At 44.4% G+C, this 17,900-nt stretch overlaps 1 protein-coding gene across 1 annotated transcript in view; it reads left to right on the top strand.

Annotated features, from left to right (window-relative positions):
- Nucleotides 1-17,900, top strand: part of LOC129855439 (transforming growth factor beta receptor type 3-like) — a 141,116-nt gene that overhangs the window by 5,911 nt on the left and 117,305 nt on the right. The window contains exon 2 of the mRNA XM_055923093.1: nucleotides 257-481. Coding sequence (XP_055779068.1) covers nucleotides 421-481 — 61 coding nt within the window. The 5' untranslated portion in view covers nucleotides 257-420. The remainder of the gene's footprint in view (nucleotides 1-256; nucleotides 482-17,900) is intronic.

Here is a 17,900-nt window from a genome sequence, read left to right as displayed (position 1 = left end):
ACGTCTCTTCTCATCAGTCCAACAGGGAACTAGATCCTAATGCCCATTCTGTTACTTACCACTCTGCATCCCAAATGACACCCTATATGATGCTTTACTTTTGATCTGGGCCAATAGGGGTATGGTCAAAAGTAGTGCACTATGCAGGGAATAGCATGCCATTTGAGACACACACTCTCTGACTCTACTCTGGCCATGCTGAATGGTTATGCACCACATTTCTGTCTAACTCTACTTCATCTCATTCACTTTGCAGCGGGAGCGTCTGTGAGGTTTCTCTCTACTGACGGACTGTGAGGTGAAAGAAGAGTTGTCCTTGTGAAGAACCAGGAGGAAGGGAAGGCCGGCCAGTGATCACATCCCGTCCTCTTCTGGAGAAGCTGTAGGCCAGTACTACTACAGTACGACTACAATACTCTGATGGCAGACAGACCCATTCTACCCCTGTTGCTTCTGGCATTCTCCTGCTCAGCATTTGCAGGTAAGTTATGTTTGGCTGCATATCTGTAGACATAGGGATTTGAATGATATATTACAGGCTATACTTTTTATTACAAGTTTTCTCAGAAAGATAAGAATAAAGGCTTTTGGTAATGCTGTAGCAATCATTGAAATGGAAACGGTATGTTTAGAGAGATATTTTTCTGTTTGAGGGAGTACACATGCATGCTTTATTCGATTGAGGCTTCACTGTGGCAGGCAGCCAAGCAGTGGAATCACTCGTAGGAACTGGAAGCACACTTTGCACTCCAGGCCTCGTCAGGACGAGCCTAGTGTTGCCTGTTTTTGTCAGACAATCACAAATCGGTACACACTTGGGGAATTTCCACTGTCTCCCCCAGCAGGCAGGAAAGCCTCCCCAGAGCAGAGAGTGGTTGTCAGAGCTTTGAGACTGAGGCAGGGTTAAGGCAGGGCTCAGCCAGGGTTGAAACAGCACTGAGGAGGCAGGGCTGGGTTGAGGAAGCAGGGCTGGGTTGAGGAGGCAGGGCTGGGTTGAGGAGGCAGGGCTGGGTTGAGGAGGCAGGGCTGGGTTGAGGAGGCAGGGCTGGGTTGAGGAGGCAGGGCTGGGTTGAGGAGGCAGGGCTGGGTTGAGGAGGCAGGGCTGGGTTGAGGAGGCAGGGCTGGGTTGAGGAGGCAGGGCTGTGCTGGGGAGGCAGGGCTGTGCTGGGGAGGCAGGGCTGTGCTGGGGAGGCAGGGCTGTGCTGGGGAGGCAGGGCTGTGCTGGGGAGGCAGGGCTGTGCTGGGGAGGCAGGGCTGTGCTGGGGAGGCAGGGCTGTGCTGGGGAGGCAGGGCTGTGCTGGGGAGGCAGGGCTGTGCTGGGGAGGCAGGGCTGTGCTGGGGAGGCAGGGCTGTGCTGGGGAGGCAGGGCTGTGCTGGGGAGGCAGGGCTGTGCTGGGGAGGCAGGGCTGTGCTGGGGAGGCAGGGCTGTGCTGAGGAGGCAGGGCTGTGCTGAGGAGGCAGGGCTGTGCTGAGGAGGCAGGGCTGTGCTGGGGAGGCAGGGCTGTGCTGAGGAGGCAGGGCTGTGCTGAGGAGGCAGGGCTGTGCTGAGGAGGCAGGGCTGTGCTGAGGAGGCAGGGCTGTGCTGAGGAGGCAGGGCTGTGCTGAGGAGGCTGTGCTGAGGAGGCTGTGCTGAGGAGGCAGGGCTGTGCTGAGGAGGCAGGGCTGTGCTGAGGAGGCAGGGCTGTGCTGAGGAGGCAGGGCTGTGCTGAGGAGGCAGGGCTGTGCTGAGGAGGCAGGGCTGTGCTGAGGAGGCAGGGCTGTGCTGAGGAGGCAGGGCTGTGCTGAGGAGGCAGGGCTGTGCTGAGGAGGCAGGGCTGTGCTGAGGAGGCAGGGCTGTGCTGAGGAGGCAGGGCTGTGCTGAGGAGCCAGGGCTGTGCTGAGGAGCCAGGGCTGTGCTGAGGAGGCAGGGCTGTGCTGAGGAGCCAGGGCTGTGCTGAGGAGCCAGGGCTGTGCTGAGGAGCCAGGGCTGTGCTGAGGAGCCAGGGCTGTGCTGAGGAGCCAGGGCTGTGCTGAGGAGCCAGGGCTGTGCTGAGGAGCCAGGGCTGTGCTGAGGAGCCAGGGCTGTGCTGAGGAGCCAGGGCTGTGCTGAGGAGCCAGGGCTGTGCTGAGGAGCCAGGGCTGTGCTGAGGCAGGGCTGAGGAGGCGGGGCTCAGGCAGGGAGATTTGCATTAAGTGCTGACAGCTTCAATCTTATAGCAGGTCCAGAAGGCCTCCATGATGCCTCCACATTTATCTGCCTTCAGACAAAGCCAAAAGCACAGTGGTTTATAGCCATTTGGCAAGGCAGACCTCAGAGAGAGAGAAGAGAAAAACAACAACAAGCAAACAAATAGGATGATGCTTTCAGAAAACCTGTGGTTGGTTGTAGGAAGGGTGTCGGATGTTGAGTCCAACATTGGGTGCCACTTTAACCAAACTTCATAAACTCCTCGTAAGACCTATGTAGATTCTTTAGAAATCATTAATAAGTGAATGGAAGTAATTACCTTTTATGTAATGACTATGCTTGTTCATGATTTGTGAAGCATTTATCTTGTTTTTATTAAGAATTTATCAATTTCCTATACGGCCTGTAATGTGTGATCTAACATAAAAAACGTAGTTTTGTATTGTGAGTGCCTGAAGTGGAACATTTTGATAACAACCGTCATCGTATTAAAGAACTTACCGTAACACATCAGCTTTGACTACAGCATTTGCACTATTCTCTGTAGGCAGTAGCCATTCTCTCCAGAGACTTGATGTTGACCATATAGCGAACAATAGTGGTCCAGGCAGTATCTGTTCTGAGTGGAGCAAACACTATCTCTCCCACGTTGACACAATGAGCTCACGCATTATATTTTCCACTAAATTCCTCCACATGCACTCGGCTGCCAGCATTGTTGCATTTCGTAGTGGTGGAAAACGTTCAAAATGTTCATACTTGAGTAAAAGTAAATACACCTTAAAGCTGCAATATGTAACTTCGGGCGACCTGACAAAATTGACATCGACAGATCTGTAACTCATATTTCTTTCTCATTGAAAGCAAGTCTAAGAAGTGGTAGATCTGTTCTATGTGTGTTACTTCTGTGCTTCGCGTTCTAAAGTTACATTTTTACGTCTTTTACTTTTGGTTTTATACACCAGCTTCAAACAGCTGAAAATACAATATTTTTGGTTATGGAAAATATATTTTATAGCGGTTTAGATGGTACAATGATTCTCAAATCAAGTCAAACTTTATTTGTCACATGCGCCAAAATCAACAAGTGTAGACCTTACCGTGAAATGCTTACAAGCCCTTAACCAACAGTGCAGTTCAGAGTTAAGAAAATATTTACCAAATAAACTAAAGTAAAAAATAATAAAAACTAATACAATAAAATAACAATAACGAGGCTATTTACAGGAGGTACCGAGTCAGTGTGTGGGGGTACAGGTTAGTTGAGGTAATTTGTACATGTAAGTAGGGGTAAAGTGACAATGCACAGATAATAAACAGCGAGTAGCAGCAGTGTACAAAACAAATGGTTGGGGGGGGGGGGGGGGTCGTCAATGTAATAGTCAGGTGGCCATTTTATTAATTGTTCAGCAGTCTTATGGCTTGGGGTAGAAGGTGTTGAGGAGCCTTTTGTTCCTAGACTTGGTGCTCCGCAACTGCTTGCCGTGCGGTAGCAGAGAAAACAGTCTATGACTTGGGTGACTGGAGTCTCTGACAATTTTATGGGCTTTCCTCTGACACAGGCTATTATGTATGTCCTGGATGACAGGAAGCTTGGCTCCAGCGATGTACTGGGTCGTACGCACTACCCTCTGTAGCACCTTCCGGTCAGATGCCGAGGATCCAGTTGCAGAAGGAGGTGTTTAGTCCCAGGGTCCTTAGCTTAGGTGTTCCTTTTGTCCAGGTGGGAAAGTTCAGTGTGGAGTGCGATTGAGATTCCGTCATCTGTGGATCTGTTGGGGCAGTATGCGAATTGGAGTGGGTCTAGGGTTTCCAGGATAATGGTGTTGATGTGAGCCATGACCAGCCTTTCAAAGCACTTCATGGCTTCCGACGTGAGTGCTACGGGACGGTAATCATTTAGGCAGGTTACCTTCAGTTCCTTGGGCACAGGGACTATGGTGGTCTGCTTGAAACATGTAGGTATTACAGACTCGGTCAGGGAGAGATTGAAAATGTCAGTGAAGACACTTGCCAGTTGGTCCGAGCTTACTTTGAGTACAAGTCATGGTAATCCGTCTGGCCCTGCAGCTTTGTGAATGTTGACCTGTTTAAAGGTCTTGCTCACATAGGCTACCGAGAGCGTTATCACACAGTCATCCAGAACTTCTGGTGCTCTTCTGCATGCTTCAGTATTGCTTCCCTCAAAGTGGGCATAAAAGGCATTTAGCTCGTCTGGTATGTTCGCGTCACTGGTGAAGCTCGCATCTGGATTTCCCTTTGTAGTCCGTAATAGTTTTCAAGCCCTGCCACATCCGAAGAGTGTCAGAGCCAGTGTAGTAGGATTCAATCTTAATCCTGTATTGACGCTTTGCTTGTTTGATGGTTTGTCTGAGAGCATAGCAGAATTTCTTATAAGCGTCCGGATTAGTGTCCCGCTTCTTGAAAGCGGGAGCTCTAGCCTTTAACTTGATGTGGATGTTGCCTGTAATCCATGGCATCTGGTTGGGATATGTACGTACGGTCACTGTGGGGACGACGACGTCATCGATGCTCTTATTGATGAAGCCAGTGACTGAGGTGGTATACTCCTCAATGCCATTGGATGAATACCGGAACATATTCCAGTCTGTGCTAGCAAAACAGTCCTGTAGCGTAGCGTCTGCGTCATCTGACCACATCCATATTGAGCTAGTCACTGGTACTTCCTGCTTTAGTTTTTGCTTGTAAGCAGGATTCAGGAGGATAGAATTATAGTCAGATTTGCCAAATGTAGGGCGGGGGAGAGCTTTGTATGCATCTCTGTGTGTGGAGTAAAGGTGGTCTAGAGTTTTTTTTTACCTTTGGTTGCACATGTGATATGCTGATAAATTTAAAAAACTGATTTAAGTTTTCCTGCATTAAAGACCCCTGCCACTAGGAGTGCCACTTCTGGATGAGCATTTTCTTGTTTGCTTAAGGCCTTATAGTGTTGGTTCAGTGCGGTCTTAGTGTCAGCATTGGTCTGTGGTGGTAAATAGACGGCTACGAATAATATACATGAGAACTCTCTTGGTAGATGCTGTGGTCTACAGCTAATCATAAGGTACTCTACCTAAGGCGAGCGATACCCCGAGACTTCTTTAATATTAGACATCGCGCACCAGCTGTTATTGACAAAAAGACACACACCCCCACCCCTCGTTTTACCAGACGTAGCTTCTTCTCTGTTCTGCCGGTGCATGAACATCCCGCCAACTCTATATTATTCATGTCGTCGCTCAGCCGCGGCTCGGTGAAACACAAGAAATTACAGTTTTCAATGTCCAGTTGGTAGGATAATCTTAATCGTAGGTCATCAATTTTATTTTCCAGTGATTGCATGTTAGCCAGTAGAACCAATGGCGGTGGGAGTTTACTCGCTCGCCTACGGATTCTCAGAAGGAAGCCCGATCTGCGCCCCCTTCGTCTTTTCTTCATGCAAATGACGGGGATTTGGGCCTGTTCCCAGGAAAGCAGTATATCCTTCTCTTCGGACTCGTTAAAGGAAAAAGCTTCTTCCAGTTCGTGGTGCGTAATTGCTCTTCTGATGTCCAGAAGTTATTTTCAGTCACAAGAGACGGTTGCAGCAACATTATGTACAAAATAAGTAAAAAAAATTGTTCCAAACAACGCAAAAAAACTAACGAAATAGCACAGTTGGTTAGGAGCATTTAAAACGTCAGCCATTCTCTTCGGCACCATCCTAACAATCTCTCTACACTATACATCCTTGTTTTGTCACATAAACTGAAATTAGGCTAACTATTAGAATTTTAGCAAGCAGGAAATGGCAGAGCGATTTCTGCATAGTGCACATTTATAGAAAGTGACTCAACTAAAAGGGAAAGTCACCCAGTAAAATACTACTTACGTAAAAGTCTAAATGTATCTGGTTTTATTAGTACTTAAGTACAGTGGTGTAAAAAGTGCTCAATCAATTATCATACTAAAAGTAAAAAGTAAATGCTATACATCAAATTCCTTATATTAAGCAAACCAGGCGGCCCAATTGTATTTTTATTTTTATTTTTACGGACAGCCAGGGGCTCACTCCAAAACTTAGTGATTGATAGCTGCGTTACTGACCATATTACTGTCCTGCCTGAGCATTTGAAATGTAGTAAGTACTTTAGTGGAGTCAGGGAAAGTGTATGAGAGTTAGGGTTGGGCGGTATCTAGACTTTCATACCGTCGGTATTACCGAATATGCACACAAAGGGCGCTATTATATATATTTTTGACGCACAAAATAATTTAGGTAATAGGGATCTTGATCAAGGAGGGGATTGAATGTCTCTGCTGTAACCAAGAAGCTTTATCTTGACACCTAGCCACTTAGCTAGCAAGTTAGCAAGCCAAATGCATAGCTGGAGCCCTGAGCTGGATATAATTCTTAGATTTCTTCTAGTTTTACTTAACTTGTAGTTAGTTATAAACAGTGGTGTAGCACGCAGCCTCCGCGAGGCAGTGGTGTGGGTACTATTTAATGAAGCTGCCAGTTGAGGACTTGTGAGGCATCTGTTTCTCAAACTAGACACTCTAATGTACTTGTCGTCTTGCTCAGTTGTGCACCGGGGCCTCCCACTCCTCTTTCTATTCTGGTAAGAGCTAGTTTGCTCTGTTCTGTGAAGGCAGTAGTACATAGCGTTGTACCAGATCTTCAGTTTCTTGGCAATTTCTCACATAGAATAGCCTTCATTTCTCAGAACAGGAATAGACTGAAGAATTTCAGAAGAAAGTAATTTGTTTCTGGTCATTTTGAGCCTGTAATCGAACCCACAAATGCTGATGCTCCAGATACTCAACGAGTCTAAAGAAAGCCAGTTTTATTGCTTCTTTAATCAGAACAACAGTTTTCAGCTGTGCTAACATAATTGCAAAAGGGTTTTCTAATGATCAATTAGCCTTTTAAAACGATCAACATTGATTAGCTAACACAACGTGCCATTGGAACACAGGAGTGATGGTTGCTGATAATGGGCCTCTGTGCGCCTATGTAGATATTCCATTAAAAATCATCTGTTTCCAGCTACAATAGTAATTTACAACAGTAGCAATGTCTACACATTGTGTCTACACATTTCTGTCTACACATTTCTGATTAATTTTATTTTATTTTAATGGACCAAAAATGTGCATTTCTTTCAAAAACTTTGGAAATGCTTAAGTGACCCCAAACTTTTGAACAGTCGTATGTATGTATGTATGTATGTATGTACAGTATATCACAAAAGTGAGTACACCCCTCACATTTTTGTAAAAATTTGAGTATATCTTTTCATGTGACAACACTGAAGAAATGACACTTTGCTTCAATGTAAAGTAGTGAGTGTACAGCTCGTATAACAGTGTAAATTTGCTGTCCCCTCAAAATAACTCAACACACAGCCATTAATGTCTAAATCGCTGGCAACAAAAGTGAGTACACCCCTAAGTGAAAATGTCCAAATTGGGCCCAAAGTGTCAATATTTTGTGTGGCCACCATCATTTTCCAGCACTGCCTTAACCCTCTTGGGCATGGAGTTCACCAGAGCTTCACAGGTTGCCACTGGAGTCCTCTTCCACTCCTCCATGACGACAAAACGGAGCTGGTGGATGTTAGAGACCTTGCACTCCTCCACCTTCCATTTGAGGATGCCCCACAGATGCTCAATAGGGTTTAGGTCTGGAGACATGCTTGGCCAGTCCATCACCTTTACCCTCAGCTTCATTAGCAAGGCAGTGGTTGTATCGGAGATGTGTTTGGGGTCGTTATCATGTTGGAATACTGCTCTGCGGCCCAGTCTCTGAAAGCAGGGGATCATGCTCTGCTTCAGTATGTCACAGTACATGTTGGCATTCATGTTTCCCTCAATGAACTGTAGCTCCCCAGTGCCGGCAGCACTCATGCAGCCCCAGACCATGACACTCCCACCACCATGCTTGACTGTAGGCAAGACACACTTGTCTTTGTACTCCTCACCTGGTTGCCGCCACACACGCTTGACATCATCTGAACCAAATAAGTTTATCTTGGTCTCATCAGACCACAGGACATGGTTCCAGTAATCCATGTCCTTAGTCTGCTTGTCTTCAGCAAACTGTTTGCGGGCTTTCTTGTGCATCATCTTTAGAAGAGGCTTCCTTCTGGGACGACAGCCATGCAAACCAATTTGATGCAGTATACGGCGTATGGTCTGAGCACTGACAGGCTGACCCCCCACCCCTTCAACCTCTGCAGCAATGCTGGCAGCACTCATACGTCTATTTCCCAAAGACAACCTCTGGATATGACGCTGAGCACGTGCACTCAACTTCTTTGGTTGACCATGGCCTGTTCTGAGTGGAACCTGTCCAGTTAAACCGCTGTATGGTCTTGGCCACCGTGCTGCAGCTCAGTTTCAGGGTCTTGGCAATCTTCTTATAGCCCAGGCCATCTTTATGTAGAGCAACAATTCAGATCCCATTTTCAGATCCTCAGAGAGTTCTTTGCCATGAGGTGCCATGTTGAACTTCCAGTGACCAGTCAGTATGAGGGAGTGTGAGAGCGATGACACCAAATTTAACACACCTGCTACCCATTAACACCTGAGAACTTGTAACACTAACAAGTCACATGACACCGGGGAGGGAAAATGGCTAATTGGGCCCAATTTGGACATTTTCACTTAGGGGTGTACTCACTTTTGTTGCCAGCGGTTTAGACATTAATGGCTGTGTGTCGAGTTATTTTGAGGGGACAGCAAATGTACACTGTTATACAAGCTATACACTCACTACTTTACATTGTAGCAAAGTGTCATTTCTTCAGTGTTATCACATGAAAAGATATACTCAAATATTTACAAAAATGTGAGGGGTGTACTCACTTTTGTGATATACTGTATGTATGTATGTATGTATGTATGTATGTATGTATATATATATATGAATATATATATATTTACACAGTTGAAGTCAGAAGTTTACATACACTTAGATTGGAGTCATTAAAACTCGTTTTTCAACCACTCCACAAATGTTTTGTTAACAAACTATAGTTTTGTCGGTTAGGACATCTACTTTGTGCATGACACAAGTAATTTTTCCAACAATTGTTTACATACAGATTATTTCACTTATAATTCAATGTATCGCAATTCCAGTGGGTCAGAAGTTTACATACACTAAGTAGACTGTGCCTGTAAACAGCTTGGAAAATTCCAGAAAATTATGTCATGGCTTTAGAAGCGTCTGATAGAATAATTGGCATCATTTGAGTCAATTGGAGGTGTACCTGTGGATGTATTTCAAGGCCTACCTTCAAACCCAGTGCTTCTTCGCTTGACATCGGGGGAAAATCAAAAGAAATCTGCCAAAACCTCAGAAAACAAATTGTAGACCTCCACAAGTCTGGTTCATCCTTGGGAGCAATTTCCAAACGCCTGAAGGTACCACGTTCATCTGTATAAACACCATGGGACCACGCAGCCAGCATACCGCTCAGGAAGGAGACGCGTTCTGTCTCCTAGAGATGAACGTACTTTGGTGAGAAAAGTGCAAATCAATCCCAGAACAACAGCAAAGGACCTTGTGAAGATGCTGGAGGAAACGGGTACAAAAGTATCGAGTCCTATATTGACATGACCTGAAAGGCCGCTCAACGAGGAAGAAGCCACTACTCCAAAACCGCCATAAAGCTAGACTACAATCTGCAACTGCACATGGGTACAACAATTTTACTTTTTGTAGAAATGTCATCTGGTCTGATGAAACAAAAATAGAACTGTTTGGCCATAATGACCATTGTTATGTTTGGAGGAAAAAGGGGGATGCTTGCAAGCCGAAGAACACCATCGTAACCGTGAAGCACGGGGGTGGCAGCATCGTGTTGTGGGGGTCCTTTGCTGCAAGAGGGACTGGTGCACTTCACAAAATAGATGGCATCATGAGGTAGGGAAATTATGTGGACACATTGAAGCAACATCTCAAGACATCAGTCAGGAAGTTAAAGCTTGGTCGCAAATGGGTCTTCCAAATGGTCAATGACCCTAAGCATACTTCCAAAGTTGTGGCAAAATGGCTTAAGGACAACAAAGTCAAGGTATTGGAGTGGCCATCACAAAGCCCTGACCTCAATCCGATAGAAAATTTGTGGGCAGAACTGAAAAAGTGTTTGCGAGCAAGGAGGCCTACATACCTGACTCAGTTACACCAGCTCTGTCAGGAGGAATGGGCCAAAATTTTCCCAACTAATTGTGGGAAGCTTGTGGAAGGCTACCTAAAATGTTTGACCCAAGTTACACAATTTAAAGGCAATGCTACCAAATGCTAATTGAGTGTAAGTAAATTTCTGACCCACTGGGATTGTGATGAAAGGAATAAAAGCTGAAATAAATAATTCTCTCTACTATTCTTCTAACATTTCACATTCTTAAAATTAAGTGGTGATCCTAACTGACCTAAGACAGGGGATTCTTACTAGGTTTAAATGTCAGGAATTGTGAAACACCAAATACATTTAAACTCAGTTTATGTAAACTTCCGACTTCAACTGTATGTATATATATATTGTCACAATCGCTGTCGTCGTGGAAATGACCGGACCAAGGTGCAGCATGGTGGTGTACATTTATTTTATTTATAAATGTCGCCAACAAAAACAAAGAACTAGGACACGACTGTGAAGCTTACTTAGGCTATAATGCCACTAACAAAGACAACTACCCACAATTACAAAAGGAAAAAAGGCTGCCTAAGTATGATTCCCAATCAGAGACCATGATAGACAGCTGTCCCCGATTTGAGAACCAAAACATTGAAACAAAGAACAAAGTTTCCCACACCCTGACCATCCAAACATAGAGAATAAAAAGATCTCTACGGTCAGGGTGTGACATATACATCTTATATCGTCAAAATATATGGTATAAACGGTATATCGCCCAAGCTTAAACTACTTAAATGTAGACTCAGCTAAATTACATTGCCACGAGCAGCACCACAGATGTTGCGATGAGCGAGATGCAAGACTTCGCTCTTACGCAGTCACACACAGTGTCTACGCATGTGCATGGTTTCACTTCACGCTGTTAGAGCGTGGTAGGTACGGGACCAAAACTGCTGAGAAGTTTATCCTCGTGCTTCAACGCTCTTAGTTGTTGCAGAAATCTACTACACCTGTTGTTTACGAAGCATGTGGCATACAATTCTAGTCTACCTTTAAGTAGTACTTCAAAGTGTTTGTACTTTGTTATTTTACACTACTGGTATTTCTTGCATAGTTCTTATATAAAGTAAATATGTGCGTTCTTGAGGCACTTATGTTGAAGCCTTCCTAATGTCCCAATGCACCTCACACCTCACAGCATACACACGGATGCACACACACACACACACACACACACACACACACACACACACACACACACACACACTAACAGTGCGAGAGCTTGGGACTATAAGGTTCTATCGGCATTTTTGTTAAAATTGAGTTATTGACATAGCCTTGTTCTGTTCAATGTCCAATGTACTCTAAAAGGTCAATAGTTAAAAAGAATACAAGATTTAAAAAAATAAAATAAATAGCTGACACCATTCAAACCAGTGAGGGTTAGGGACTTTTAACCCAATTATCTCAGAACCGTTCTCTTGCAGCTAAAACCTTATAATTCGTGGTTCTAGAAGTGTACGACACTAGTTCATAAAGGACCAGCACAGTTAGTCTTCAATCACATTTTTATCATCACAAGGTTTAGGGTCTCACACAGGACTAATATTTGTGAAGTCTTGGAAGTGTGAATATCCTACTGATGATGAAAGATCATGATCTTATATTGTCTGTCATTGAACCAAGTGGTGTTAAAGATGTGACAATGTCTTCTGTTTGTCTCTCTGTTTCTGTCTTGAAGAGTCACATCTGCCTTTTAAACTTGTCAGGAGTGCTTTTAGTTACATAATGTTTAAATTGGTCTGTGATGAATCTCTCATCGTAATGCAATCCAGGATACAAGCCATAACTCTGAAGTTTTACTCAAAGCACCTTGATCTCTCTCTTCCCGTTTGTCTGTCTGCCCCATTCTGCTTTGCTGTCTTTCTCCCTCTCTCTTTTCACTGAGACTGTTTGTTCTTTTCGTGCAGTTACCCTGCTACTTTTTTTTTCTCCTTTTGTGTGCCTCTCTTCACCTTGCCAAAACTCTTTATTCTCCAAAGGATATATTATGGATGGATTGAGTCGACCTCAGGTTTCGCTGCGAAATAAAAAGTGGAAGTCATGCCAGATATTAATTTGATGCACTTGCCAAAAACAGCTCTGGCAGGATGGTGGTTATTATGAAGGCACAACGCAGGGCTGAAGGCTCTCTCAGAAACACGTGTTGAGTGCCAAGGCACTTTTTCTCCTCGATCTGTTCCATCATGTGTTATGATCTCACAGGCAGCTCGTTCTGATGAGTGATACATAACCGAGAGAAGAGGGGTCTGTAATGCCAGATTGGGTTGAATATTGTCATGTTGTTGTTAATCTTCTGGATCATTTAGTCTCAATTGGAAGGCATGGTTGTACTGTATGTTAGGACTTTGGAATGATGACAGACACATACAGATTGTGCTCAGGATTCACTCATATCTACTTCTAAGAGCTATAAAAGACAATGGTAACGTGACAAACCAAGTGAGTCACCCAGGCCTGAGTAAACAATTTACTTAAAAACCCACTCCACCTGCCCTAGAACCTCAATGATCACCTGATTTACTTAACAAAAGGCACATCTCAATCGGTGGTACATGGCACAAGTGGGAGGGTGGGCATTTACTCGTTTGTGTTCAATTGCTCCTTCATTGTTCCCGCAAGCAAGGGGGAGGCAGATGATATCAGAGTACACCATCAGACCAACTCCTTGAATTGGCAAACCCTTGAATGTCTAAAAAAAACACTATTTTGCTCAAAACATTTTTTTTTAACCTTAAGTGTGTGTACTTTACTGTATGTACAGTGGGGAGAACAAGTATTTGATACACTGCCGATTTTGCAGGTTTTCCTACTTACAAAGCATGTAGAGGTCTGTAATTTTTATCATAGGTACACTTGAACTGTGAGAGACGGAATCTAAAACAAAAATCCAGAAAATCACATTGTATGCTTTTTAAGTAATTAATTTGCATTTTATTGCATGACATAAGTATTTGATCACCTACCAACCAGTAAGAATTCCGTCTCTCACAGACCTGTTAGTTTTTCTTTAAGAAGCCCTCCTGTTCTACACTCATTGCCTGTATTAACTGCACCTGTTTGAACTCGTTACTTGTATAAAAGACACCTGTCCACACACTCAATCAAACAGACTCCAACCTCTCCACAATGGCCAAGACCAGAGAGCTGTGTAAGGACATCAGGGATAAAATTGTAGACCTTCACAAGGCTGGGATGGGCTACAGGACAATAGGCAAGCAGCTTGGTGAGAAGGCAACAACTGTTGACGCAATTATTAGAAAATGGAAGAAGTTCAAGCTGACGGTCAATCACCCTCGGTCTGGGGCTCCATGCAAGATCTCACCTCGTGGGGCATCAATGATCATGAGGAAGGTGAGGGATCAGCCCAGAACTACACGGCAGGACCTAGTCAATGACCTGAAGAGAGCTGGGACCACAGTCTCAAAGAAAACCATTAATAACACACTACGCCGTCATGGATTAAAATCCTGCAGCGCACGCAAGGTCCCCTTGCTCAAGCCAGCGCATGTCCAGGCCCGTCTGAAGTTTGCCAATGACCATCTGGATGATCCAGAGGAGGAATGGGAGAAGGTCATGTGGTCTGATGAGACAAAAATAGAGCTTTTTGGTCTAAACTCCACTCACTGTGTTTGGAGGAAGAAGAAGGATGAGTACAACCCCAAGAACACCATCCCAACCGTGAAGCATGGAGGTGGAAACATCATTCTTTGGGGATGCTTTTCTGCAAAGGGGACAGGACGACTGCACCATATTGAGGGGAGTATGGATGGGGCCACTTATCCCGAGATCTTGGCCACCAACCTCCTTCCCTCAGTAAGAGCACTGAAGATGGGTCGTGGCTGGGGTTTCCAGCATGACAACGACCCGCAACACACAGCCAGGGCAACTAAGGAGTGGCTCCGTAAGAAGCATCTCAAGGTCCTGGAGTGGCCTAGCCAGTCTCCAGACCTGAACCCAATAGAACATTTTTGGAGGGAGCTGAAAGTCCATATTGCCCAGCGACAGCCCCGAAACCTGAAGGATCTGGAGAAGGTCTGTATGGAGGAGTGGGACAAAATCCCTGCTGCAGTGTGTGCAAACCTGGTCAAGAACTACAGGAAACGTATGATCTCTGTAATTGCAAACAAAGGTTTCTGTACCAAATATTAACTTCTGATTTTCTGATGTATCAAATACTTATGTCATGCAATAAAATGCAAAGTAATTACTTAAAAATCATACAATGTGATTTTCTGGATTTTTGTTTTAGATTCCGTCTCTCACAGTTGAAGTGTACCTATGATAAAAATTACAGACCTCTACATGCTTTGTAAGTAGGAAAACCTGCAAAATCGGCAGTGTATCCAATACTTGTTCCCCCCACTGTATACTTGGAATATAGTTTTTCAACTGGAAAAGTTAAAATATAGAGTGGGACTTTATTTTTGATTAGGACTTTAATTCCATGACTCCAAGTGAAATAAATATGGTTTCAAATACTCATATAAATTAAACTTTTACAGCAATCTACCCTTTTCTTTTTAATGTTCTCAGTGTACCACATTTCTTAACTCTTTTTATTTTATTTCCAGCTCCAAGCTTGGCTGTCAGACACACACCTCTGGGTGCTAGAGAAGCTGTTTTAGCCCATTCCCCATAGTTGAAGAAAAGGTTAGCCTGTAAATCACCATCTATATCCACAACGCTGCTGTTAAGGCCTGCAGCATGAGGAGGGGACTGCCAAAATGGATTGTGCAACTGCTGTAATCTGAGAGGGGAGGATGGCGGATGAGAGTGGGAGGAGAGAGAGTCAGTCCAAATGGGCACACTCCGCATGCACACACACACACACACACACACACACACACACACACACACACACACACACACACACACACACACACACACACACACGCACACTGAGCCAAACCAAAGAGAGAGAGAGAGTTCCTTCCCAGGACGTTAAACCAGACGTTGGAGTGTGATTCATGCTAACAGTCAGAGCAGCTAGCCAGAGCGGTACGTAGACTATGGTTGCGTCTCAATTAGTAACCTATTCCCTATATGCAGTAGTGCACTGCTTTTGACCACAGGGCTCTGGTTGAATGTAATGCACTATGTAAGGAATAGGATGCCATTTGGGACGGACTTATGACTGTGTGGTGCTATAGACTAGAGAGTTGTAGGGATGTTTACATAGCAACGGGAGCTGTAGTTGCCTGAGCGTCTCTACCTACAGGCCTGTGCCGTCCCCCGTGATGAGGCCTTTATCTCAACAACACCGCCTATGAGGGAGGGAGGAGGGAGAGGCGCAGGCGTTCTCTCGGCTTGAGAAAGTCATTTTGTAACTAAGTGTAGATGTATTATTGAGATTAGTGATGAACAGCAGTGGATGTATAGGAAGCTGTAGGCTGTGGTACACCCCATGGATTTTTGGAGACTTGAGTGTAGGTGGGTGCCTAACAGGGACAGTCGAGTTAAATAAAATCTAACTTTATTTGCCACATGCGCCGAATACAACAAGTGTAGACTTTACCATGAAATGCTTACTTACAAGCCCTTAACCAACAGTGCAGTTCAAGAAGAAGAAAATATTAACCAAGTAGGCTAAAATAAAAAGTAGTAATAAAAAGTAACAGAATAACAATAACGAGGCTATATACAAGGGGCACCGGTACTGAGTCAGTGTGCAGGGGTACAGGCTAACTGAGGTAATCTGTACATGTAGGTGGGGGCGAAGTGACTATGCATAGGTAACAAACAAACAGCAAGTAGCAGCAGTGTACGGGCGGGGTCAATGTAAATTGTACGCAGGCGGTTTTTATGAATTGTTCAGCAGTCTAAAGTCTTGGTGGTAGAAGATGTTGAGGTGCCTTTTTGTCCTAGACTTTTCACTCCGGTACTGCTTGCCGTGCGGTAGTAGAGAAAACAGTCTATAACTTGGGTGACTGGAGTCTGACAATTTTATGGGCTTTCCTCTGACACCACCTACTATATAGGTCATACTGAATACGGCCTCTCAGGTGTGTTCATTGTCAGAAAGGCATCACTCAGACACAGGAAAATTCACGCACGCACGCCGCGTACCTAGAAACTTGGCCTGCACTCATGGAGGTTCGTCTCTCTTGATCAGTGAGTCAGAGCTGGCAACACAGAGAGCTGGGTTACATGTGCCAGCAAGATCTCACCAGATAAAAAAGCTGTGCTATAACTGACGCATCTCCTCAACACTTCCTCACGTCAGCTAGCTTCCCTGAAAGCACACACACGGAGGGCTCTTCTCACTGTTCCAGTCTCTCGCTCCCTCTCCTTACCATATCTCTTTCTAGTTCTCTCTGTTTCTCTCTCGCTCTCTCATCTCTCTCTCTTTCTATATTCTATCTCTCCCTCTCTTTGTCTAGCTCTCTTTCTCTTTTCTCTGTCTCTGTTTTTCTCTATCATATAAATGAAGACGTCCTGAGACGTCTCGTGACATGTCTTAAGACCGGGGTATGTTCACTTTATTTTGTGCACATTCTTTTTTGGGGGGGGACAAACTCAATATACTTTAAAATGACAAATGGAAACTCTGTAGAAATGATAATGCACCTGTATTAATACAATTTCTTGACAAGTTTTTAATGTAGCCCTCTGGACCTTGTTGAAGACTGAATGCGTCCCCTGGAACAAAATGAGTTCAACACCCCTGTCTTACAAAATGAAGACGCCTTTAAGACATTCTATGGGCACTTCTGTATTCTATTCTATAGACACATCTATAGACACATCTTGGAAATCTCGACACATTTTACAATTCATTGTTTTTATTAGTTATTGAAGAATACGCCGGTACTTTGGTGACTAAAAGTCTTTTTTTAAAAACCTTCCGCTTTGGGCTGGATGTGTCAATGCGTAGTTCATACATGCATAATCTATTAGCAGAATTACTGATTTACCTCAATTAACCACGAAATGCAACTGTTTTCTTGAAGCTGTGCCTCACCATTTCCCCCCACGTTGGCCAGCCCCCTAGCAATTTGCGTTCTAGCCAATGAGCTTCAGCCCCTCGTATTTGAGTGACAGCTAGCAAAAGGTCTACCCAGCATTATCCAAGAAGGTTACATGACGAGTCCAATGGCTCAGTGGACACAGCAGAGAGAGACAGAGAGCAATGACATCATGCACATATCTTCACATGTGACAGTATGCATTTTTCAGGGACCACTTTTGGCTCGTGAGTGCTAATTTCAGAACTACTGTCTGAAAAGTATACGAAAGTACTGGAGAATCTCTTTATTACTAATCATTCAATCTAAAACTATCATGCACAAATTGTACTGTACACCAAATAAAGTGATCAGGATTTATTGACCAAAATAACCATTTCAGATTCAACAAAATAACTTGTGGTAAAGGCGGTATAGCGCTTCGAACAACGGCTAAGTCTTTACAGCCAGATGATCATCTCTTGTTTGGGGATTTCAGATCTCATAACTGCTCCTCCTTAATCTGCTAGGGGAAAAATGCCATTATGTATCATAAATACAGGAATAATAATAGCACGAATATAAAACTCATAGGAA

Source organism: Salvelinus fontinalis, chromosome 5, assembly GCF_029448725.1.
Source record: "Salvelinus fontinalis isolate EN_2023a chromosome 5, ASM2944872v1, whole genome shotgun sequence".
Classification (NCBI taxonomy): domain Eukaryota; kingdom Metazoa; phylum Chordata; class Actinopteri; order Salmoniformes; family Salmonidae; genus Salvelinus; species Salvelinus fontinalis.
Note: the sequence above shows the minus strand (reverse complement) of the source record. Positions and strands in the feature narration are given on the sequence as shown.